Source organism: Spea bombifrons, chromosome 8, assembly GCF_027358695.1.
Source record: "Spea bombifrons isolate aSpeBom1 chromosome 8, aSpeBom1.2.pri, whole genome shotgun sequence".
Taxonomy (NCBI): Eukaryota; Metazoa; Chordata; class Amphibia; order Anura; family Pelobatidae; genus Spea; species Spea bombifrons.
In genome coordinates this window covers 22046856-22072820 of record NC_071094.1, presented here as the reverse complement: position 1 = coordinate 22072820, position 25965 = coordinate 22046856, and the positions used below count along the sequence as shown (strand labels likewise).

The 25965-nt window shown below is 39.0% G+C and overlaps 1 protein-coding gene across 2 annotated transcripts in view; it reads left to right on the top strand.

Annotated features, from left to right (window-relative positions):
• Positions 1-25965, top strand: part of NHSL2 (NHS like 2) — a 69596-nt gene that overhangs the window by 5454 nt on the left and 38177 nt on the right. The window contains exon 1 of one of the 2 annotated variants that reach the window (XM_053472528.1): positions 14638-15375. The exons of the other annotated variant lie outside the window; for it this stretch is intronic. Within the exon in view, the coding sequence (XP_053328503.1) occupies positions 15312-15375 (64 nt within the window). The 5' untranslated portion in view covers positions 14638-15311. Of the gene's footprint in view, positions 1-14637; positions 15376-25965 lie in introns of those variants that run through there. 2 annotated transcript variants of the gene reach the window in all.

Below are 25965 nucleotides of genomic sequence, written 5' to 3'. Positions count from 1 at the left end.
TAATTTGGCTCTAGTTAAAACACCCACTCTATCATACTCCCACTGGCCACTATATTAGGTACACCTTGCTAGTACCAGTTTGGACCCTCTTTTGCCTTCAGAACTGCCTTCATTCTCCGTGGCATACTTTCTACAAGGTGCCAAAAACATTCCTCAGAGATTTTGGTCCATCATGGACATCATTTTGGACATCATGGCATCACACAGTTGCTGCAGATTTGTCGGCTGCACATCCATGATGCGAATCCCAAAGGCTTTATTGAATGAGATCTGGTGGTTGTGGAGGCCATTGGAGTACAGTGAACTCATTTTAATGTTCAAGAAACCAGTTTAGGATGATGTGAGCTTTGGGACATGGTGCATTATACTGCTGGAAGTAGTCATCAAAATCTGACCCTGCCATCTGCATGTCTCAGCTGGAATCGAGACTCATCCGACCAGGCAACGTTCTTCCATTGTCTAATTTTGGTGAGCCTATGCGAATTGTAGCCTCAGTTTCCTGTTCTTAGCTGACAGGAGCTTCTGCTGCTGTAGCCCATCTGATTCAAGGTTCGACGTGTTTTGCGTTCAGAGATGGTATTTTTTGAGTTACTGTTGCCTTTCTGTCATCTCGAACCAGTCTGCCCATTCTCCTCTGACCTCTGACATTAACAATGCATTTTCGTCCATACAGCTGCCGTATACTGGATATTTTCTCTTTTTCGGACCATTACCTGTAAATGCTCGGTTTAAACGTCAGCAAGTTGTCATGACTTCGTCTACATGTCTAAATGCATTGAGTTGCTGCGATGTGATTGGCTGATTAGCTATTTTATTATTATTATTATTATTCTTTATTTATAAAGTGCCGACAGATTCTGCAGCGCTGTACAAGATGAAACAAGCAATTGAACAGGTGTACCTAATAAAGTGGCCAGTGAGTCTAAGTGAGCTTACCTTTTTTCATTGTTGCAGCCGTTAAATCTTCACTATAAGAGTGATGTTTAAAAGTTGCTTGAGCAACTGATTCAAATCATAAAACACCTGAAATTCCTATGTGGGAAAGAAGACCATATAACTGCACTACAGTGAAGCGGTTTTGAAGCATGTTTGGAACACTTGTCAATGTTGCAGGTCATTGTTTGATTATTCATCTCTAAACCATTAAGCTATTGAATGTGATATACCGTATTTGCTCGATTATAAGACGAGGTTTTTTCCAGAGCAAATGCTCTGAAAAATACCCCTCGTCTTATAATCGGGGTCGTCTTCTAATCAGACCCCAAAAAAATGCTGGCGCCATGCTGCTTACCGGTCGCGAGCAGCGTCTCTTCTGTTAGAAGCAGGGCAGGAAGCTTGCAGCGTCCTCACAGAACTCTATCTCCCCCCTCCCTCCTCTGAGGGCGGGGCCAGAGAAGTTGCTACAGCCGGTCCCCTGCAGAAGTCTGCGAGTGGGAGATCTGCAGTTCAGGTGAGGGGGTGGGGGAGGGTTTTTGAGTATGTGTGAAGTGTGTGTGATTAAGGGAATGAATGAGTATTTAAATGTTTGTGAATGAGTGTGAGTGTGTGTGTGATAGCATGGATGTGTAAGGGGGGTGGGGGTTGTAGCATGGCATATGGAGGCTGTAATCCCACTGCTATCATCCCCAGGTTCCAGCATGTACTGGCTGCCTTGGCTTGATAGGAGTGTGATTGCTGTTAGCAGTTTGATATATATATATCAAACTGCTAACAGCAATCACACTCCTATCAAGCCAAGGCAGCCAGTACATGCTGGGTTAAAAGGCATATCATGGGGCTGAGTGGCATATAGGGGGTTAAAATGCATTTCTGGACCTCCAGAAATGCATTTTAACCCCCTATATGCCACTCAGCCCCATGATATGCCTATATACCTCCAGAAATGCTTTATACCCCCCTATATGCCACTCAGCCCCATGATATGCCTTTTAACCCCCTATATGCCAGAGTGGCATACAGGGGTATAAGGCATATCATGGGGCAGAGTGGCAAATAGGGGGGTATAAAGCATTTCTGGGGGCAGAGTGGCATAACTGGGGGGGGCAGGTTGGCAAATAAAAGGAAATTTAAAAAATATATTTTTCTCAATCATAGCTTTTATTAAACATGAAAATAATTTACATTAATTAATATTTACTGGTAAAACTTTTTCCCTATAGGGTAGTCTTATATTCAGGCTTTTTGTTTTTTTCCTAAATTAATATTTTGATTTTGGGGGGTCGTCTTATAATCGGGGTCGTCTTATAATCGAGCAAATACGGTAGTTGTGTAAAAAATCTTGCTTGTGGTGTTCTCCTTAAAAAGAAACGATAACACAAAACTTAAGATACGTTAAGCCGGATGCATACATTGTATCGAAAAACATAATAGCAACCCCTCAATTTAAATCCAAATCTGCAGACATAAAGCCAGTCTTAATGAGCCAAGAAGAAATCTGCTTTAGTCTTATGAAGCCCATAATAGGGCTGGACAACATTGAAGTCTACACAAAATAAACTCCAAAATGCATGTTACATGAACTAGGTCTAGCATGCCCCTGTAAACTGGAACACTTGGGAGCTATTCATAGATGTCATTTATTTCAAATTCCATATTGATTATATATCTTAGGGTGATACTCAATAAAATGTTTGGTAGGGGATTATATAATAGCATTGACTAGCCTGGGTACATTTTATGACGGTTAAGGCAAAAGATTGCTTATGGTATTTCATGGTAGGCTTTGGTAGGACACTGGTCCACTTATCCCACAGAAAAGTCATTAATAGAACTGGATCTGTATGAAACAACAGAAGCCATTTGTAATATTAGCTTGAATGCATCCCATCAATAGCAGTAAGGAAACCTTGGGTAGCTGCTTACCCACAGTACTTAGTGAGACTAAACACAGACTCTCTATATAATAGGTATAATATAGGCTGCGCTTAAGAGCCATATTTAATGCATAGGGCATGCAACATTTGTATTTCATCAATCCACATACAATATGTATTTAATCTTTTTAACACTGGGGATTTACTGAACAGAGGGTTGATACATTTGTGTTTTCTGTAAGTATGAAAATCCTTTATGTAACTCACTACCCATATTTCCTTCTTGCAGATCTTCTGGCCCTAAGCCTGGAACACGAGATACAGAATGTATTGGTGTAGACATGTGCCATCCTTATTAGATACACTGTGGGTTTATTCAGGACTCTATGAAACCGAGTAGGGCGGATTATTTTTTGGTTTTCCCCAATCACTGACTCTGTGTTACACTGGTTTACTTTCAATGAAGTGCCAGTGGCTGCAGCTGTGCTTCTAGCAGTAATGAGGTCCTCATGGATTAGACGTTGCTCCATTATTGTACATTTCTGTGGATGGAACTGCAATCATTTATATATGTTCGATAATCTGTGAGTATTATATTGTCAAGAATCAAAGAAAGCAGGTATATTAACTTTTTTTTTCTGCTGACCTAAATATATGCTTTTTTGGGGGGGCTTGTAGAAAGAGGCTGTTTGCTTGTCCCCACAGTGATGTCCTAAGGGCTTTTCATGATTCAACCATTACTTGATCCTCCCTTATTATCTGCACAGTTGAAACCGTCTCTTTCTAAAGTTATTCATAAGCAAAGTTTTAGTTTAGGATCAGGATTTACTTTACTTTACTACTTGCTAATAATACATAATATAGTAAACTGTTGAGATTAATTTGTTGCCTGAATGGCTGCAGTCTGAGCTAGTTTACTTTAGATTACTCTCCTATGCAGCCTCGCCATCAAACAATGCATATTCTTAAAAAGAATTATTTATCTGCAAGCAAAGCTAACTATGCCATGGTTGATTGCTGGTGGGCATTCCACCTTGAAGTTTGTGACTATGCATACTGCTACTCACATAAATGCCACTCCAAACTTGACTATTTGATGTTGTTTTAACTTGAGGCTTTTTAACACTCATTGCCCTGCCACATGATGTAATCACTCCCTGGTTCTTCTTCTTCTTATTATTATTATTTATTGTTTTATATAGCGCCATCAAATTCCATAGCGCTGTACAATGGGTAGACAGGACATAACAAGTACTATAGCTTTTGATTCCACTCCAGAAAAAGATGACTTGGGGGTTTTAATTCATCTTTTCAGAACCAGTGTATCAGGGACTCTTATTATCCCATAGATAAATAGGATACCTTTTGAACCATAAGAGTCATTGATCCTTCTTACACTCTAGGTGATTCTTCTGCAAATATGGCAATAGATATGTCGGTTGGCTTGCCTGAATGTTATGAAAAGTATATTTCTAAGGTTAGATCTAAGAAAAAACAATATTTATCCAGGTTTGCACCTCCTGGTTGCTGACACCTCAGGTAACTCTACTTTTGAAATACCCAATTACTGTAGAAGAGCTTTATCAGGCCATGAAAACATAGCAAACTAAGAAGACCGCTGTGCTTATCATAATATAAGGCCTTTAAAACCACACTTTCAAGGTTTGTAACTCCATACTGGATAAGGTTCACACAGATAATGTTACATTCATTCCAGACAATTGCAAGAGATACCTGACAGGAACCTGACAGTGATTGTTACGGCTAGGTGTTTTAGCCAACAACTTTTGTACTTTACTACAGATGCAGACGAGGTTTTTGACTGGCAACTTATGCTTGCTACCTTAATGCCGATGGTGTAATATTTGAAAATCATAGCATTATACACAGATCACAGAGAGTAGATCCTCATAAAATGCGGTGGAAAATTAGAAGGGGAAAATATCAAGGCTGTCCTCTGTCTCCTCTCCTTTTCACATTGATGATTGAACCATTCCTGGAGGCAATTTTGTGCAAGTAACACCATCCATGGCCTGAGACTCGTATCTCACCAGAATAAAGTTATGGTGTATGCTGACAATATGCTGGTATTTGTTATACATCCACAAATCAAATATATTAATTCTGAAATAATTAACGTCTCTAAGACTTCCGCCTGGTCTGTGGCCTTGGCAGCTAGGTTTCAAATTAAATAGACTGACCCCACATACAATATCTACATTATCACCCCTTACTTGATCTGTAAAGATCAAGTAAAAGATTTAAATCTTACAGCTTGCAGGGTTTCTAAAGGCCCCTCACACACCTATAGTACACTTTGTTTTGAACGATACCCTTTATGGAGGCATAAAAGAGGCTTGGGGCCCTTACAGCAGATAGTTGCATGAGCATCTACCACTTCAAACAATGGATAGAGATGGAAGGAACTTTAGTAGACTTGCCCCTGACCACTTTAATGTGTCCTTCACCTACCAAGAGCAGTCAGGACCCTCACCCCTTTCTTGCAGCCATGCTTCAGATACAGACCACCACCATTTGCATCCCCGCTGAAGCCATTGAATGTCAATCTCTCTTTTCCTCGGTTGACATCCATTGTGAAATATACATGGAGCTTTATGGACATATTAAAACATTTGAATGAATCTCTGAGTGGTGAAGAGTGGCCACTATGAGTTTGCCTCAGTACCATTGTTTTCTGTATGTGGCATATTTTTATTGTGGAGTATCAAGCAATGTAGGTTTTTGTTACTTGAAGCAAAATGCAGGAAAACCTACTTAAAGTTATGCACACATTACTGTTGAAAAGTTTGGGGTCACTGAGCTGTTTTCATGGAAAACAATGAAAATTCTAGCTATAACATTATTGCAAATGCTTAATTAGCCTTTAAAACTTAAACTTGGATTCTCGAACACAACGTGCCATTCAACACAGGAGTGATGGTTGCTGATAATGGGCCTCTATACACTAATGAAAATATTCTATTAAAAATCAGCTGTTTCCAGCTACAATGGTCATGTTATTTTAAAGGACAAAATGTGTTTTTCTTTCAAAAACAAGGACATTTTTAAGTTACCCCAAACTTTTGAATGGTAGTGTAAGTGTCCCTTAGTTCTTGTTTCTCAGCATGATTTACAGACAGTAGATTTAGTGTTCGCTTCAATTAAATGTCACTTTTCATAGACAGACCTCAGACACTTTGAGCCATTGTTAGCCTGAGCAAAATATGTGGCTGGTGTTAAGATATTAGACACTATTTGCAACATAAGGAGTTATACCTTTACATTGCATGCTGTGTCATGTGTGCCACAATCATGCTCTGATTTCCAGTTGGATTTCCCTTAAAAATAGATACTTTACCATTTACCAGTGGTACAGTAACTTTGCAAGTAACAGCAGCGAAAAAAGCAGCAAAACAACATTAAAAATTGCACTTACAAGGGAAGGTGCAAACGATGCAGTCTGTGTAGTTCACATGTAGTTCACGTGCAAAATTAGGTGCAATTCTGTAAAGATGTCTTGAAGTATAAATTGCAATGAAATAAGAATCTAAATAAATGTAAAGTACTTCCGTTCGTAAACGTTGAATAAGGTGCAGTTGATGAAGATATATTGCGCTAGAAATTCAAATCAGGTAAATTCGAAATTGGTGCATACTCCCTTTTACAGGTGTGATAAAAGGTGCAGTTCATAAAATATATATTGCTCTGAAATATACTATGTGCAATATCTTTCTGTTGAGTATTTAATCCATACATTGCACCTCAATTTTCCTAGTGAGGTAGATTCCAGGTAAATATAAAGTGCTTCTGTTTGCAGATGTAATGTTAGTTAGCCTGAACCCAGCTAGCGGGGCAGCCTCTGTACTCAATGCGGGAAACCGCCATATGACCATGATATGGCACCGGGTGATATGGTGGCCACATCAGCCATGTTTTCCACAAATAATCTTAAAAGATCAGCACATAGTGTTGCCTTACAGCCTTTCAGATATATTACTGAGTAACTGGCTCCATTCCATTAGTTTAGACTACCAATGAAGCAGTGACGCACAGGGAAGCCTGATCACCCATTAGGGGGAGATGTGGCCCCAGTAGGTAGGATGGCTCATCCTCACCCAGGCAGTTCCCCAGTATTTTCCATGTCCACTCACAAACCCCAGTCCTCGCAGTAAATCTGATCCTCCAGGAACACTCTTGATTCTTCCAAGCACAGCACACACATACTACAACCCCTAGCTCAAGCTTACACTACATTGTGCAACAACAACCCCTCCCCCGGGATGTTGTGACAGCCCCATGTAAAACAACCTCACTCCATGGAAGGGAGGGGAGAACCGCAGAGGTGTTAAAAAAATGACAGAGGAATTCCTGCCAGTGCCTGCAAATAGTGTTATCAGTTATAAAGCGTTTCCTTTCACAGACCCGTTGGCACCATAATATAACCCATTCTCTGCTAGCTAGTTTCCCTAACTTTCCCAATAAATATAATAATTATTTTTGAATGAATGAAAGTCAAATGGTCACATAAATTAGAAAAATATCACTTTCAGAGTGATCCATATGATGCTACATTCAATGCTACCTTACAGAATATTATAATACATGGTAGTAAGCTTGCGAGCAGGGTTCTCTCCACCTAAAGTATCGGCTTGTCTTAGTCAGTCAAACCTCGTCTTGTCATACCCCTTGAATATATGTATTGCGCTGCGTAAATTGTTGGCCCTATAAATAATAATAATGTGCAATAAAAAAAAAAATTCATGTGATTTGTAGGTATAGAAAATACCACATGAGGGCGCTGTAGCTCCAAAATGTTTAGCGGTTAGATGTCTTTGTGTCATACATTTTTTTAACCTCTGTGCATATAAACAAGCATGTTTAACAGAAGATATGTGAAGCAAAATATTTTTTCTGAAGAAAGATGAAACAAGTGATGTGATAGAAACCGGTAAAGGGGTTAAAATTATTTTTAATACACAAAGGGTGTTAAAGTATGGGAGGAAAGTACCATATATGTTAAAGACAAAGGAAACCATAGTATTCACTAAATATGGAGTTTGCTGTTAAGCTGACTGGAGAGTTGCACTTTTAACTCTCTAACTTCACTCCTGCAAGAAGAACATGGTTAGCGCTGTAGAATATGAATCCGTAAGATTCTGTCAGTCACGTCACAGATTGAACTATGCATTATGCAGGGCAGATGCAGCCTTCTGGTACAAGAAGTTCTGTATTTTCAAATACGGTCAGGGATATTACAGTATATTGAGGAATTAGCACATCCTGAAAAAAAAAAGGGATTATGGCCATTTATTTAGGGGAGAGGCCAATATCGGCCTTTAAAACAAATCAGATGATAGTTAAGGGTGAGGCAAGATCCTCTCGGCAACAAATCTTTCTTTAAAAACTGTTGGTGGGTACATTCCCTTGTTTAAGTTGTAATCATTGCCGTGGTATAATTAAGGGTGGGGTATGCATGCATCTAAGAACAGGGCTAGTAATACAATTAAAAGGTTTCTTTACATGTGCCACTGACTGTGTGGTATATTTTTGAAATGCCCATGCGGTTTATGCAACCCTTTAAGGATTGAGTGTCTCAACATAAAACTGCACTTAGAATAAAGCTGTGATTATTTCACAAGACAACCTGTGCATCTTTCTATTGTGACAAACCTGCCTGGGTTAGGCCCTTATAATCATACCTTCCAATGGTCCTAGTTTTCCAGGATAGCCCCAATTTTCAGGTGCTGTGCCGCTGTCCCAGGTAGTCACTCCATCACACCTTACTGTATCTCTCATACTTCACACCCTTACCTTGCCTGAAGATGTTCTTTATAGCCGCTGGAACACTGTGCAAGCGGACGCTCTTTTACTGCACGGTCATGTCATGGCACATCATATAACCCCTATGCCTGTCCTCACAACTCTAAGTGCAGCAAGATGGCTATTCAGCCTCACCTCTGACCTAGCCAACTTCTACATCTGGCCCTCCCTACCTCTAGCCACACACCCCAAAACAGGTGTCTTTATTTGGATAACTGACATGTTCGGAGACATGTATAATACATAATGAAGACAGTGGAATCTATATTCCTTTTGCAAACCCCCTCCTTAGTCTAAAATTAAAGGGTCAGTGGTTAAAGGTGTAAAACTTATTTATTCAATGCGAAGAATTTCTACAAATTAGGAGGTGTTTTCAGGAAGATTTAGACCAGTTAATTTTTTTAGCTTTCCGATGTTCTTCAAACAACTGTAGAATCTATGAGGGAAGAGGTCGTTGTGAGGTTCTGTAGCATCAGGAGGTGAGGGAATTCTTGACCTGAAGCGACTCACGTGGAGAGAAATATCAAGAAATGATGATCTAGTGTTAAATTACATATTTTTTGCAGCACAGGCAATAAAAGATGAAGAGGTGGGCAACAAAGTTGCTCTGCAGGAGAGTAAAGGGTGATCAAAATAGTTTGACAGAAAGGTTGCTGATCAACAGGAGTGAGAGGAATGGAAGGTGGAAAATGCTTTCTAGAGAATTTCTATGTTATAAGCCATAGCAATTGAATGTGAGAATATGATGAAGGCTACAATATAAAAACCGATCCAGCAGTTTCATAGCTTCATTTGGCTAAATTGATACTTTTTAATTGAGCCAACACAGAAAACGATATAAAGTTACATAAGCTTTACAGGCCTCAGAAGCCTCTTGGGCTAATATTGCAATATCCATTTTTTTCTCATTCAGCTAAGTAAACTGTTCTGCATCCCCTAACACTCTCCAAACATCTGAATTTTATATCTTCCAGCTGTATTATGTTAGGGGTGGGGCTGTACGAATGAATGTTAAATAGACGTAGTCGAACTTTATTTTACCCCCTTTAACTTTCTTTTTATGTATGGCAAAGTATGGGTTAAAGTCTTTGTTCCCAGCGGATAGGGGGCTGGCTAGGCAGTGAGGGGAGAATCTGGAATTAGTTTTGGGAGAGATGCAGGGAGGGAAAAAGCTACGCACAACCTTAGACTGCATGTTTCTCCTCCCTTTCCAGAGGGACAAAATACACTTTCTTAAATGAACCTCGTGTTGGGTTAGATGTAGCGGGACCACTCAGCTCTCCTTCTGCAGATGTTCTGCTGAATTCACACCTACAGAGGCAATCCAGGGTATGTACAATGTACTGTCTATGTAACAAAATGTTGGAGGGGGGTACTTTATTTATTATAAACAATGCTTGAAAAAATAGAATAAAAACAGGATCACTGGGGGGGCTACTGCATGGAAAGCGAACCCTTCATATAGTTAATTATCCAGTTGGGCTTTATCAAAACCAGCAATCCCAGTCCAGTACTGAAATGCACTTGGATTGTATATTTAAGTCACATTGGTTAAAGTGAAGTTATATTAGTTATAGTAACCAAATATTTATGTGAAGAAGATAGTGTAGTGTCAAATGCAGCCTTATCAATACTGTGTATTATTAAGTAATAAGTACTTTAATATGCATTCACTAAAACTATAGATACCTCCTCCGCAGGACAATGTTTTGTGCCACTGATTGGTTGTGTCAATGCCAATCATTGGTAGAAAAGTGCTCCAGCTGAATTTAATGGGAGCAGTTTCTGCACAGGGGGACTCTTTCAAACCTCACCGACGCAGTGCTGGTGCTGAATAGTGGTGACTATATCACATTGCAGTAATTGTGTTCAGCCAAACAGATCTCCTGCAAGCCAAATAGCTAGAGGGCAGGGAAAGGGGTAAATTCATCTGGGGGGATTGTGAGAATCCCTCCGTGCATTTGGAATGGGACCACACAGGAATGGAAAGGGACCATTCAGTGCATAGGATGACATGAGTGTCCCTTTAAGTTATATGAGCTTGAGTTTCTGTAATCACCCCGCAGTGATTTGTTGGGAGGATTACGTTATCATAACAGATTAATTCTACACCCCTAGTGAACTCAGGAGAGCAGAATGCTTGCTTATTTTCTACTGACAGCTGTGTTACAGCTTTTAACAGCTGGTTGTGTTCATTTGTCATATACTAATTCACAATCAGTGAAAACACTCCCTAGCAAATGTTAAAAATATTTATTATACATAGCAGTAAAAACCAAAATCAAATTTAATAAACTTTACCCTAAAAGCCAATATTAGCGCAGCAATAAAAAGGACCATCCTAGAGGGGTAACATAAACAAGGTCACCCTTTTGGCAACGTGGCCAGGGCAAGCTTCTTTACCCCTTAGGGTAAGCTGAATGCCAAGATATGATGCCATATTCCAATGCACAGCTTCAATAAATTAGAAGGAGGCCACGTGGGGGTTGTGATTGAAGACTCAATTCATTTCATAGCTTGGTGGGCCGGTCCGGAGAGGTCAGAGATGGGACAGTACCTGACAATTAGGACCATCCCCCCAAAAACTGGGTACTTGGAGGGCATGGTATCATCGCTGTTAGATAGTTTATAGATATAAATGCAGTGTTTCTGCTGCTTGTACGTTTATAACTATTCATGGCACACTGCTAACTGCAAGATCTCAGCTTAGTGGGACAGGGACAGATAACTTGTTAGGCATCCTAGAAAACTGCTTGGGGCCTAGGGCCTAGGGCCTAGGGCCAGGGTGGTTTTTCAACCACAATGGTCTGCATTATTGTACAACCATGGGCTGATTGGGGAGAGTTGGGATTTATTCAGTAATTCTACTTGCACAATGTATACACCTTGTGCCAATCTTAGGTAAATAACCCCATTGCTCCAACGTGGTGCAAAATATCTGCGCTCAGGAGTAGATGCAGGTGAAATCCACACTTTTATTATATAAAGGTAGAAGATTAAAACGTATACACTATCTTAATGCAATAAACATTTCACCTGTATCGACTTCTGAGAGCTGTGGTTTTTATTTTTGTTAGTGTAGACTGCACAATGTATATGTATTTGTACACTCAAAATGCCTGAGTACCATATCAGAAGGCCTGGGATGTAAACAGTGGTGCATTTAATTGATGGTTGCCCTAGGCCTGGCCCGGTGCAGCTTCCTAGTCACCCCCAGGACCTTCTAGCCACGCATACTTTTTTTATGGGCACGCAGGATGTGGTGTCATGTTGGATGAGAGATGTCCATCTGGTAAGTATTTTTCTTTTTAAAAAACTTTTTTAAGAATGCATCTTAAAGAACTCATAAACTGCAGCTTCTCCCTAAAGTAAGTACTTTAACATGAATAATTCTTTGTAATAGTTTTTGAGATGTTAAATGTCCCTTTAAAAAGTGCTCTTTCACAGTTACCTCATATACTAATGTATGTACTACGTACAGGTATGCAGCATTTTAATTGTCTGCTCCTTGTCCTTGTTTTTTCCCCAAAAATATATATACTAGAGCTTTAGATTTACATAGTACTTCTTTAGGTGGCCAGCCTCTTATAGTTCTAAAAGCGCTTACTCAATAAACACCTACAACCATTTTCTCTACATACTTGTAATAGCTGAAAATGATCAGAAGAGGGCGTATGAGAGCAGTGAAGCATCTACTCAACTTCTTCAAGGAAGGCTGTCACAGCCATGCAGTGCTGCAGGTTAACAGAGCTAACTCTGTGCACAGACCATCCTCTCATAGGAAATAGAAACTTATCCCCTTACTGTAACTAGATGGTTGCAGATGTATTTCTGTGTGCTTTCCTTACTCAAATGTAAGGGGTGTGTTTCAGTATAATGTAATTGTGATATAGATATATATATATACATAGCTATATATATATATATATATATATATATATATATACATACATATACATACATACATACATACAGTGTGTATATATATATATATATATATATATATATACATATATATATATATATGACAAAATTGTAAAAACGTCACAATGTGTTTATGACAAAATTGTAAAAATGTCACAATGTGTTTTGGGCTACCTTTTTTGCAGTAACTGCAACAGCCAAGATCCGCTATGTACCTTTTTTAAGCCCTTAGCAGCATTTAAAGAAACAGCTTGCTACAATAATTGTAAAAAATGTTGTAAATTAATATTCATAGTAATCATCCATCATTTGTAGGGTCTTCTATACGTTTAAGAGTCTAGACCCATGTAATTTCCTTATGTAGACACCAAAACCCATTAAGTATATATACGCTATTACTGGATGATTAACAGTAAGTAGGAGGCATTAGGTTATTAAATACCTTTTCTCAACATTTTTTTTTTACATTTTAACAAGTCTCATAAATGCAAGCATTTTTTTTAAATAAACTTCAGTTTGTTGGCCCCTGTACCTGTATTTTTTGTATTTGGGGCACTACCTCATTGGAAATAAATCCCTCTCTGGGGTTTATTCACTAAAGGGAAAGTTGGAAGGAGAGTTGTGGTTTTAAGTGTCTCACTTCACTTTTTATTATGAAATCCCAACACGCGTGAACAGACCCATCTGCCACCCTTTTCTAGAAGTTTGTTGAGTATGGGTGAATCACAGTGTTCTAACAGCCCTATGACACTACGGTGTATATAAATAACAGAAAGGAAGGTTATAAATGACATTATATTATTACTTATTTTTATTGATCAGGTAAGGTTTGTAAAAATCTCCCCGCCCTAACGGTGCCTCTAAGGACACCTCCTAAAACAAAGTGTCCCTCTGACCATGTTAGATGTTTGGACTGATTTTAATTGAATGCAATGCACAAAAGTATCAAGGGAAAGAATGTGCAGTTAGCACAAAATGCCATGTCTGGAAAATAAAAATATGATTTTTTTTTGCCCAAGAAGCAGGATTAGAAATTGACTGTACTGCGACTTTTGTATGTGCATAGAGCAAAGTTTTCTAATGCTTGCGATCTAAGAGATGCCAGCAGAATTATTATCTTAATTACTTACTTATATTTTATATATAGGTTCCAGGGACTATTTATATGACAATTGTCAATGTTATACCCAACCTTTACTCCCTATGTATGCGTGTTCATTACCGACTGTTATCTGTATGATGACCAATTTAATAATATAACTACCGTAATAATGATAATAATAATTATTATTATTATTATAGAAATAATTGGCACAGAAAAAGCATTATATAACAGTGTCAAAATGGAAGGTGTGAAATAAATATTTCTGTAACATTCATTGATCCTGTCCTACAAGACTCCATTACAATTTACCTTAGTTCTAAGTGCAAGGCAATACTCTAATCAAGTTAGAATTGGTTCTCATATTTAGTTACGTTACATGTCAACAAATATATATCTACAGGAAAGCAGGATAGATGACATTATTTTGCACCAAACCTAAAAGTGTTAATCCATTAAATTTACAACTGCAATACTTGTTCCTCTAAAATAGTAATCTTTAAATATATTAACCATGTTATGTCCTTTGTGTCACTTTCTTACGTATGACACACATTCATTAATCAATGAAATATACTGGCAGTGTTCCTACATAGGACTGACCCTTTAAGACTGTAGGGGAGGAGAAACCGAGAAAATAAGGGAAGGGAGGAAAAATATACATTGAGCAGAGGCAAGGACTTGAGTACATCATTCAACTGTGCTCACATCAGCATCTCTGAGACACATCCCTGCTGCGAAACCATTCTCCCCTAGTTAGAAGAATGAAGAAAGGAAGGAAAAGGGGGAAAGAGGGTGAAGTGAGAGATATAGCACAAGGGGAAAGAAAGGGGCTTAAGAAAGAACGATAAGGAGAAAATGCAGAAGGGATGCAGAGATATTAAGTAGAGGAGACAATAAAAAGCAAAATAGGGATATATTCATAGACAAATACATATACAACGTGTAGGTTATATATATATAAATATATATATATATATATATAATGTTAGCTGTGCGGGGAGGTAGAATGGGAAAGAGGTATGGTGATAAGCAGAGAAGCGGAGGGAGGGAGCTGTATGCAGTGGTGATGCAGGGAGGGGTATCAGCAGAGCGACGTATGTGAACAGAATAAGCCAGAGAGATAAGAGGGGACCAGATACAGTGAGGCAGAGCGGCTGGACCACTGACTAGCTGATCTCTGCAGACTGACGACAGGGATAGACACCAAGATAGGAAGGGGATCTTAGAGAAGAGGGTGAGAAATAGAGGTGCATCAGCAAGAGGAATTATGAGGACCAGGAGAAACAGGAGAAGGTAAAAGAAGGTGGAGATAGAGAGAGATTTGAGGATAGGGAGAAAAAAGAACGCTGGGAGGAGGGTGATACTGACAGCAATAATTTGGTGAGAAGGAATAGAGATGCTAATATTCTAAGAGGAGATACACTGTGCAAGTAAAATGGCAAGGATATTGGGAGGTAAAAAGAGAAGGAGAGATAGAAATAACTGAAAAAAAACTGTAGCTTGAGGAGGAGACAGAAGGGAGAAAGGGAGGGAGAAGAGATGCTGAAACCTGCAGACAGGCAGAGGTGATGTAAATACCTAGAGGGGGAGTGTAGGAGCAAAGAAAGGAGAGAAAGAAAGAGGATAGGAGGACAGGCTCCTGCTGCAGAATGATGGGGAACTCACCGCACAAACAGAGAAGCAAGAAGCATCACAGAATGCAGCCAGCAACAGGTACAAACCTCCATCTTGTTCTGCCCCTACCTACCTTACACCCAAATCTGCATAATCCCTGTTTGCATCTTTTCTGCAGGGGATGAAATGAGTCACCTAACCTAATAAACAAGTACACAATATTATTGCTTGTCATGTGCAAGTACTGCAGTACAGACATGTTTAGCATGTTAATGTTATTTTTACCATCAAAGAAAGTAGGCGGTGCAATTAAAGAAAAAACAAATATGTGTGTTAATATTAGGTAGACAGATAAGTAGTTTAATACATAGGTCTTAAAGCCACCACACACAAAAGGTTGGATGGATATCTGTCCAAGTCTAAGCAGTCTAACTACATGGAATTCCAGAGTTCTGAGTCACCTATAGGTTAATGTTATTCATACTCGCTTGAGGATCTTGTGAGCACACAAAAACATTGCAATTTGTTATACATAGGAAACATAGGAAATCTGCAATGACTGTGGACGTAATGTTGTTTAACTACCTCAAAGGTGATATTCAGTTTTTCAATTAAAGTATACATCGTATGCAATCAGGTGCTGGGGTGTCAATATTTTCAGTATTTCTTTCACTAGCAATAACCCCTGTATTTTTTTATAAAAAATACACATAATATACACCAAGCCTAACTAAAATGCATTACAGTACACATAGCTATCATATAATATATAGTTTTATGGTTAATTCTACTGCAGCACATGCACATCTGTCAAAATCACCCTTGGGAGGGAAGCTCTGGTTCCTGCTAAAACCCACAATGCAACTGGTATTGACAGTAATCCTAGACTTGACTCAATGACCCTTAAAAAAGGCCAAAAAACTGAATGCTAAAATCATTTTTACAAGTAAGCAAGTCAATGCCCAGAGCAAAAATCTAAAAAAAACAACTTTTCAAATGTACCTACACATTTAGGGAGCATTTTTGATAATCACAGCCCAGAGTGTCCTGATTGTACATCTAATCCTCTGTGATGTAAAATCAAAGGAAAATGTCTGATGTTAGTGCAAGTCATTGCCACAGCAGAAGCTCATTAGACCCTATGTGGTGCATCCATTAGTGTGTAATAAATAAATCTGTTACTCCGTATTCTGTGACATATAATTTATATAAGGGTTAAGATGTCACTTGTAAACTATTGTTGGTGCATATAAAAGGTATTTTATTAGCTTTTTACAGTGCATTAAGTTTATTTACATGTGGATCATGGGTTTTAAGGTTTGAGATATAAATGTAAAATATGTATACATTTAAGTTGTGCTAATTGTCTAAGTTGTATAACTTGATTTAGTCAGGGAGTTGAATCATATTCCATGCTTTCTCAAATACCATTAACACCAGTTAAAGTTAAGATGGGTCACTGAATCGAGTCCCTTGTATCCACTACCCTTTAAAAAAACTCATTATACCATTTCAGTCACCACATACTCTATAACAGCTCTTTTCATCCTCCCTATAACTTCTCCATACAACTCCAGCCAACGTGCTTTGCCATCAGCACTTTAGCCTCTCCATACATTTCTTCAAACACTGTTCCTCATTTTCAGAGTACTGAATTTCATTAATTGCCTAGTTCCTCCATCATATCCAATTTTTATTACAATGCTGATACAGCCAATACCCTCATTTTAGGGTTTATTCGCTTAAGATTGAGTTTGCAGGTTAATTGCATTTTGAACTCACCAACATTAATATGTGTTACCATAGACCACCCGTGAGGTTCTCCCATAAGAAGAGCTTGGTTGGTCCTGTTTAATGCATAGCAAGCTTCTTCAAGGTCACTTCACCCTCTGAGCTATGCATCATGCAAGACCAGCACATCGCTAAGCAGGAGCAAGTTGCCAGAGCTGGCAGGTTGGCAGGTGACATTCATTATTGGCCTAATACCAAAAGAATCCAAAACTCATTTGGTAGACAATGGACTCCCTGTACTCTGGATTTGTGCAGCCCACAATACCCCAGACAAACTCCATGGAAAACCTATAAAGGATCCAATAAGGATCTAGTCAGAGTGTTAATTCAGCATTGTTATGCTAAAAACCCCAGTAGCTATATGGAGAATTCCAAGAAAAACAAACAGATACTTTTTGCAGTGGCCCAAAATCAATTGCCAACCTTCCCCCTTGTCAGTACAATTTAAGATATGCCATAATCTCAAACTATAGCAATAAAGTAGAATATATAGTTGATTATTTGAGTAATTAAATGGTATTTGTGAGCTTTGCAAATCACCTCTTAATAGAATGCAAAGCTTGTATGCAGTGAGGAAAGAATATTTGTCTGTTTTGACAAATTGATTTGTCTGCTTGCTTATTGATTTTGCTGTTATTGATTAAGTGGTGTTCATAGTTTGGATATTTAGTGAATTTGTGAATCTAACCTCTATGTTTTTGGCCATGTATGATATAATTCATCCCCCCTGTGGGTGTGAGCCATTTTCCCAGTTGTTAACCAGAAAATCAGCAATTTGTGTTGTAGGAAAGTTTTAAATTCTTCTGATCTGTAAAGAATATGGGAAACCTTTACTGTTTGGATTATGGTTTTGAAGATGCAATTTTGCATGTATGATGAAAGTGCAGAGTCCCCCATATGCACTGGCCTATTTACCTCCTGCCCTTCCCCACACTTGCCATGTTCTGTGGATATACTTACCACCTCGAGGAGTGTTGCAGGGGAGATGCACATGCGTGAAAAACCCTACCATTTGTTTCAATGAATGTGCTTTCCTGCCATCAGTGATGAGTGACACAAATCATCAGACCATGAAGGAAGCAATCTGTTACAATTCTGGAGCCGCAGCTTCTCCATAAGGTAACAGATTTTTAAAAAACATTTTAAAGAATGCATATTGAACTTACAAAGCACCTTAATATGCATCCTTTATTGGTGAGGCTGCCTGGGACATAGTTATTGTCACGGAGCTGGAGAGACTGAGCAACTACCTCTGCTGACTTGTGCTCCCTTAGCCTGGGACAACACGATCTTTCCATGGTTTCCCAGTCACAAGCCGAGACTACCGAGTGTAGGGTATAACCAAAACGAATACTGATTTATTTTTCACACACAGGGCTGGATATAGCCAGCAAAACACACATTAACACAAAACAAGATACAAACCACCCTCTTAATCTGCCTGCTAGAGACAACAGGGTCAGTAAAGGGATTAACAATACAATGGAGTCCCAACCTCCACTATCTATTACTGGCCAAAATCAGTTCCAAGGTTTGGCCAGGGTAAATGTCTGTAGTGGTGGAACTGGTGGGAAGGGGGGCAACATAGTAGTGCACCATGGGGTGGGGGTCTGATATTAAAGTAAAACAATGGCAGTCACTCCCTGGTTGCATATCCTGGCTGTGTCCCAGGGATAATTCCCTCAGCAAGTGATGAGATGATATCCTGCTGGGGGTAGTCTTTACAAAGGAGGAGGCTGGAGGGTTCCATCACAGTTATCAAATATGGGGCAATAGTTATCAACCTACAGGAACAATTCAAAAAAATGGACAAAGAAGGGTGTATAGAGCACATATATTAGGCAGTAAATTTCAACATTTTTGGCATAGGCATACCAAGATTTTTTCCTTGAGGGGATACTGAACCAGGATGGTTGTGTCTTAAATTATCTTCCTGTATAACTGATATGCTTTTTTTAATCCAAGGATCTTGAAGCCTGACATTGTATTACGTCTCCAGCCAGCCCCCTGGAGAAACACAACATGCAGATGTCATTGCTTTAGGTTGGGGGTGATATGTGTTCATCTATGATCATTCAGGTTATCTGGATTCCAGAGAAAAAAACTTTCAGAGGTGCCACCATTATTATCCAATGCCAGTAGATTTGGACTGTTAACACCCTGTATTAGCCCCTGGTGCAGGGAAGTTGTAAGGTTGTGGAAACACTCAATTAATGTGGTCATTGTTGATCCAAATATGTGGTTGAGGAGGGCACCATAGAAACAATTTGCTGTCTTAAGCAGAAACAGAAAAGCATATACAAAACTTAATGAGTTTGAGTAAGCTTATTCAGTCTTGCTTCCCCTCCCTGTTTAGGAGTCTGAAATTGGGGGGCTTGGGCCAATGGGCATCTGCCTTCTTAAATCTGCTGTTGGTGTCAACATTTAAGGGGGAAGAAAGCTATAGTCTGTCATCACTCAGTTAAACTATTTCAATTTCATCAAACTAAAGTGTTTGGTGAGAGGCATAAAGCACTTTAGCCACTAGACATTTGCCCATTGTGTCTGATGACCAATCCAGGCCTGTCTGCATGTATGCATCACATTGGCATTTTTATGTAAACGTCTATTCAGTCGCTATATGCATCACTAGTCCCTTCACTGTTATGTTACTAACCTACTAAATATGTCTTGACATGGGCATGGCCGATCATCAATCACCCAATAAAAACAAGGAGAACTGCTGGATTTTAAAAATGGTTACAGATTTTATCAAAACACCTGCGACATACATAAACTTCAAACATATAAACATATAGTTATATCCCGCAATTAGCCCCAGCTAATAACATCATAATAGGACGGGATTCCCCGGGAATGCTGGCACACGCATAAACGACATAAGAGCACTTACCCCCCTGTTTAGAAATAAATACCCCTTGGGAGGAGCTAAAACATAACATTAACATAATCCCCTAACAGAGGGTCCCTATTGGGCTACCACCTAAAAAGATACACTGGGCAATTTACAGCCAGCCAAGTCATACTGGCCCTGCGTGTGTCCCCTTCAGGCCAATACTTTACCTCTAAGTATGATACTGTTTCCTCTGTGCAAATCCTTAAACATGCCATTTTCTGCCACAATGAGCTGAACTATATAACTTCAGTCACTCCAGCTGGCTAAATAAGTTACGCACTCCTTAAAACACACACATATTTTTCATATATATATATATATATATATATATATATATATATATATATATATATATATATATAGCTCTGCATCTAATATATATATATATATATATATATATATATATACTTCAGATTTGCCTAAATATTTGTTTAATTATACGTTATACCTCAGGCTTCACTTCAGAAGTGTACACTAAAATAATTATCAACAGGGTCTCCATGGAATCTCAAATCTTTATGCATATTTATAATGTCTCCCAGGGGCATGCATTTCTAGACTCACTAAACGAAGAGTGGTCTGCTCATGACAATACCAGAATTCTTTTCTCACACTTCATGCTAAGAAATAATGATTTGTAAATTAAGCCAACAACCTTGTTGATTTTAAGTCATGTCTATTCAATACAAATTATTTCAAGCTTTATCCATATTTATTGCAATAACGTGTAGTATGAAACTATCGATAACCCGCAACTGTCCTGTTTTTCAATGGACAGTCACATTTTATGTGTTATGTCACATTGTCTCATAAAGCCTTCCCACTATCCCAGTTTTGTGGGCAGTTGGGGGTTGGGTCAGAGACCCTTCCCAACAGTGGCGACTCTAGAAACAATATATAGGGGGGGGGCACACAAGATACCACAGTCAAACTGGGGGGGCATTCATAATTTCCACGATATATATATTGCCAAAAGTAATGTGCTATGGAATGATACTTTTGTTATTGAAGTAACATAATACTTGATCATTCAACATGGGAAGCCTGAAGCCACAATTTAGTAGGACTAATCCTTGAAATAAATATTATAACACAATATATAACCTTTCCACTAAATGATTTCAGGGCCTTGAACGTTTTGTCCCCTAAAGTCACTACAACTTCAGGAGGGCATTTTATCTCTGGATAAGTATAAATGAAATAATTCTTATTGTAAGTTAGGTGCCAGGAAACAGATGACCAAACACACAGACCAACACAGGCTCTGTCACACCGACACCCCAACACACACACCCGGACAGGATCTGCCACACTGACACCCAAAACACACACACCAGGACAGGCTCTGCCACACCAACACCCAAACACACACACACACACACACACATCAGGACAGGCTCTGCCACACCCACATCCAAACACACACACACACCAGGACAGGCTCTGACACACTGACACCCAAACACACACCCCAGGACAGGCTCTGCCACACCCACATACACCAGGACAGGCTCTGCCAAACTGATACCCGAACACACACACCAGGACAGGCTCTGCCACACCAACACCTGAACACACACACCAGGACAGACTCTGCCACACCAACACCCAAACACACCCCAGGACAGGCTCTGCTACACTGATAACCAAAAACACACAAACAGCAGGACACAATCTACGTCACAGACAGCTACATCAGGTTGGATTTTTCACACTGCATTGTCGTTTATACCCCCCCCTTAGTGTTTTTGCCCTTGTGTATTGATGCCCCAGCCAGCACCCTTTTAGTAAAGATTAATGTGGTGCCCCCACACCCTTGTATGATGGCCTTCTGCCACCACTATTTGTATGTATTAATGCCCCCAACAAGCCCCTCTCTTTATTATTGATTTATGTGATGGTCCCATCGCATATACGCGTTAGACATGCATTTTTAACTACATAGTGAGTACTTATCTCTTTGAAGTAAAGACTATGATTCAAACATGATTCCAAAATTACAGCTGAACTGTCAGTTTCGTCAATATTAGACCCTGCTGCCGATATATATAAATATTAGATACTGCTGCTGATATATAAATATTAGCCCCTGCTGCTCATATATATTAATATTAGCCCCAGTTGCCGATATATATTATTATTATTAGTCCCTGCTGCCGATATATATATAAATATATATATAAATATTAGACCCTGCTGCAGATAGCAGGTATAGATCAACACATTAACACACAAACCCAGCTTTGCATGTATAGATCAATTGAAATTCACTTGTGATCGCAGCACTGAAGGTATATATCAAATAAACAGAATCAGACATACAAATCCTGTATTTGCAGGTATACAGTAATAATATATGAAACGTAGCATTGCAGATATAGATCAAATAAATACATGGAAACAGCATTCCATGTATTAATCAACTGAATAAGACATACAAACCCTGTATTTGCAGGTATACATAAATAATGTATGGAAACATAGCATAGCAGATATGGATCTACAGAATAACACAAAAACCCAGCTTTGCAGGTATAGATCAATTGGAATTCACATTAAAACACAGCATTAAAGGTATATTTAAAAACCCCTAAATTACAGGCATAGATCACAGGTTGCACACCCCAAAGCCAAAGTCCAAATGGCACAATAGAACCTGACCAGCACCCAGATAACACACAAGATTTGCCATCTTTGTCCCCAAATAGCACAGCACAAGTCAACTTTGTCCCCAAGCAGCTCGGCCTGTGCCATCTTTGTTCCATATATACCCTGCCTGTGCCATCTTGATCCCCAAGGCTCAAACATCCTGCTAGTGCCATCTTTGCCCTTCCATAATTATGCATCTATGATGCACACAAACACTTTTACAGTCACTCACTAATTCACACTTTCCTTCAGACAATTCATCCACACATTAACTCATGCTCTCCCTCATTCAGACAATTCATGCTCTCCCTCATTCAGACAATTCACCCAACTATTAACTCATGCTCTCCCTCATTCAGACAATTCAGTTGCATTGCGACTTTATTCCAAATTCGGGGGGGGGCAGCAGGGGGGACAAGGATTAACCCAAGCCCCTCCTTGCCCCTTCTGTAGCGACGCCACTGCTTCCCAATGCTGTCAGATGCATTTGGCATCCACTAAAGGAAAACGGTAATGTTACAATTTGGAATCCATAACAGAAAGTAGGTAAAGGTGGCTGCTCCCAGTGTGCATCCTTATACTTATAAAAGCCTTGTTACCGTGGGAATCATTTTATGTGCAAGGAGAAGATGAGCTGTTGGATTTTCTTGTGTGCAAGGGGAGGGGCTGCCACACCATGTCCTGTGCAGGCAGAAGAGGGGTTGCCGGATGGTGTTGTATGCAGGAGGGAGGAAGGGGTGCCATATAATGTTGTGTTGCACCGAGGAGTGGAGCTGCCCAGTGGTGTTGTGTGAGGAAGGGGCTGGCAAAGTTCTTAATGGCTTTACTGTATGTTTGAGGTTGTTGTCACGTTGCAATGATGATCAAGTATATGTCTGCGCTTATCAGCATTGAGGAGGCCATTAATTCTAACCAAATCCCCAAATCAATTTGCAGATATGCAGCCACTAACTTGCATGGAACCACCAACATTCTTCACTGTTGCCTTCTGCGATTGATGACCATTAGCACCTGTTTTGTATAATTGTTTAATCATACACCTATATGTCTACAAAATCCCCGACTTTGGGCAAGTACACCTGGAAAAATGGATGCTGTTTTGAAGGCAAAGGGGGCTCACACAAAATGTTGATTTAGATTTTTCTTAAGTTCACTCAATTTACATTTTGTTAAATTATTAAAATATTAAACTATTAAATTGTCTATTTTGGAAACATTCTTACTTTACAGCATTTTTCACACATGCTGAATATGTAAAAAACAATATATAATTTGTGTGGATATGTTAACCCCTTAAGGACAATGGGCGGTCCCTAAACCCATTGAAAACAATGCATTTTGTCATTTGTCATTAAGGGGTTAAATAAAATAGGAGGATTATGGTTGAAATACTTACCTCCACAAGTATAGAAATAACTTTGTCCTAAAGAAGTTTAAGCATTTATATAGTTCTTGACTTGAAATAGTATTCACTTACACTAGCAGTGTGCTTCTTTGAGTGAGATATCTAGCACAATGTTCACCAAGTGCGTAGAGCCCTGATCTAGTCGATATGACCTCTGCATTCTATGCAAGATTTTATATAATATAAAAAATAGCATGTTATGTACTGCTGTATTTACACCTATTACCAGCAGAAAGAGGCACAACCATAACACTGCTGCTATCTTGCAAACTGAAGGAGCAAAACAGCTCTGTAACCAACTATCAAAAGCTTTCAGGAGATTCCATTATATTCAGATAAGAATTAGACCATATAGGTTCTTGAGAAAGTTTCTGAATTACCATCTGCGTGGTTGTTTGATGTTATGTTTATACTAAAGAACAAGGAAGTTGCAAAACATCATTTTCTAGTTACGCCCTTGTTTCAACAGGTTGTTGCATTGCCTTGGAAAGCAAAATGCACCCTATCTCTAGCAGCAAAAAAAAAACAAAAAATGTTTAGTAGACATTGACCGCAGTTAATTAGAGTAGATGGGATATCTGGTAGATAAGATGCAAACACCGTGACCCGTGGATCCAGCTGCTATCCAGATGCTTAAACTGTCAAATTTACAACATTTACCTCTCTGTTCAGGATAGATTAAAACTCAAGATATGTTTTTCCAGTTTGACCGATGACACAGAAGAAAAATCTTATTATAGTTCACCACTCTGAATGAGTGGTGTCCAAATAACCGTTACACATCCAGCTAAATACTTGGTTCAAAGTTGTTACTGAATAGAGATTTTTTGGTAAATGACTATAACAAATGTGTAGGGCTGCAACTAACGATTATATTAATAATCGATTAATCGGCCGATTATTTTGTCGATTAATCGATTAATCGGATTAAAAAAAAAGCAATATTCTCTCTCTCTCTCTCTCTCTCTCTCTCTCTCTCTCTCTCTCACTCTCTCTCTCCAGAAGCGGAGGTAAGTAAAAGGAGCCTAGTGCTCCAACGACGAATCGATCACTCGATTAATCGATAACGGAAATCGTTGTCGACGATTTCCGTTATCGATTATTATCGATTTTATCGATTCGTTGTTTCAGCTCTACAAATGTGTATTTCATATCTATTTATGAAGCACTCCATTAGATGATGCAGCCTGCATTAGGATTTTCTTTGCAGAAGAAAAGGTGGTTTGAGAGCCACAGAGGGTTGTAACCCCACATAAAGGGGACAGAAGTTTTCCATGTGGAGAAATGGCTATACAGTTAATGAGTACCTCTGTGAAATATGAAAGACAGACATTTCTATAATCTGATTACAAGTGTTAGCAAAGGATTAGAGGAAAAGGGGGAGTTTAGACTCTTAACATTACAGATTACATTCTGAGCCCTCAGCTCTTCAAGCCCACACAGGAAAACTTGCAGTTACAAATACAGAAAAACAGAAAAAGAGTTTAAACAGTGGTTGTAATTCTTTCTTTAACAATAATCATCTTGTCTAATTCATCAAGCAATGAAAATCCAAAAGGAAAGTCCATTTATCTCTAGAGAGAGGATAAAACAATATAGTAAATTCATGTGCAAAAGTACTGCACTGTTCTTTAAAATAATTAAAGCATACCTAGAATGAACATGATTCCACCTGAGAACTATATAAATAAACTCATACTCAAACATTACCTCTTTCAAATAGTAGCCTAATACAAACATTGTACTCTCTAATGGCGACAACCAATGTTTTCAGTAGTAGCCTTTATGAAAAGCAGACTAGCCAGAAGGTAAAGGGAAGGAATTTCAAATATGAGTTGAGAAAGGCACTAGTTGGGATGCTCCAATAGGAGCATCAACATTCTACTGCAAAAATGGATACGATTCAAGAGCAGCATAGAAAATTGTCAATAACAGACTGGGAGAGCCT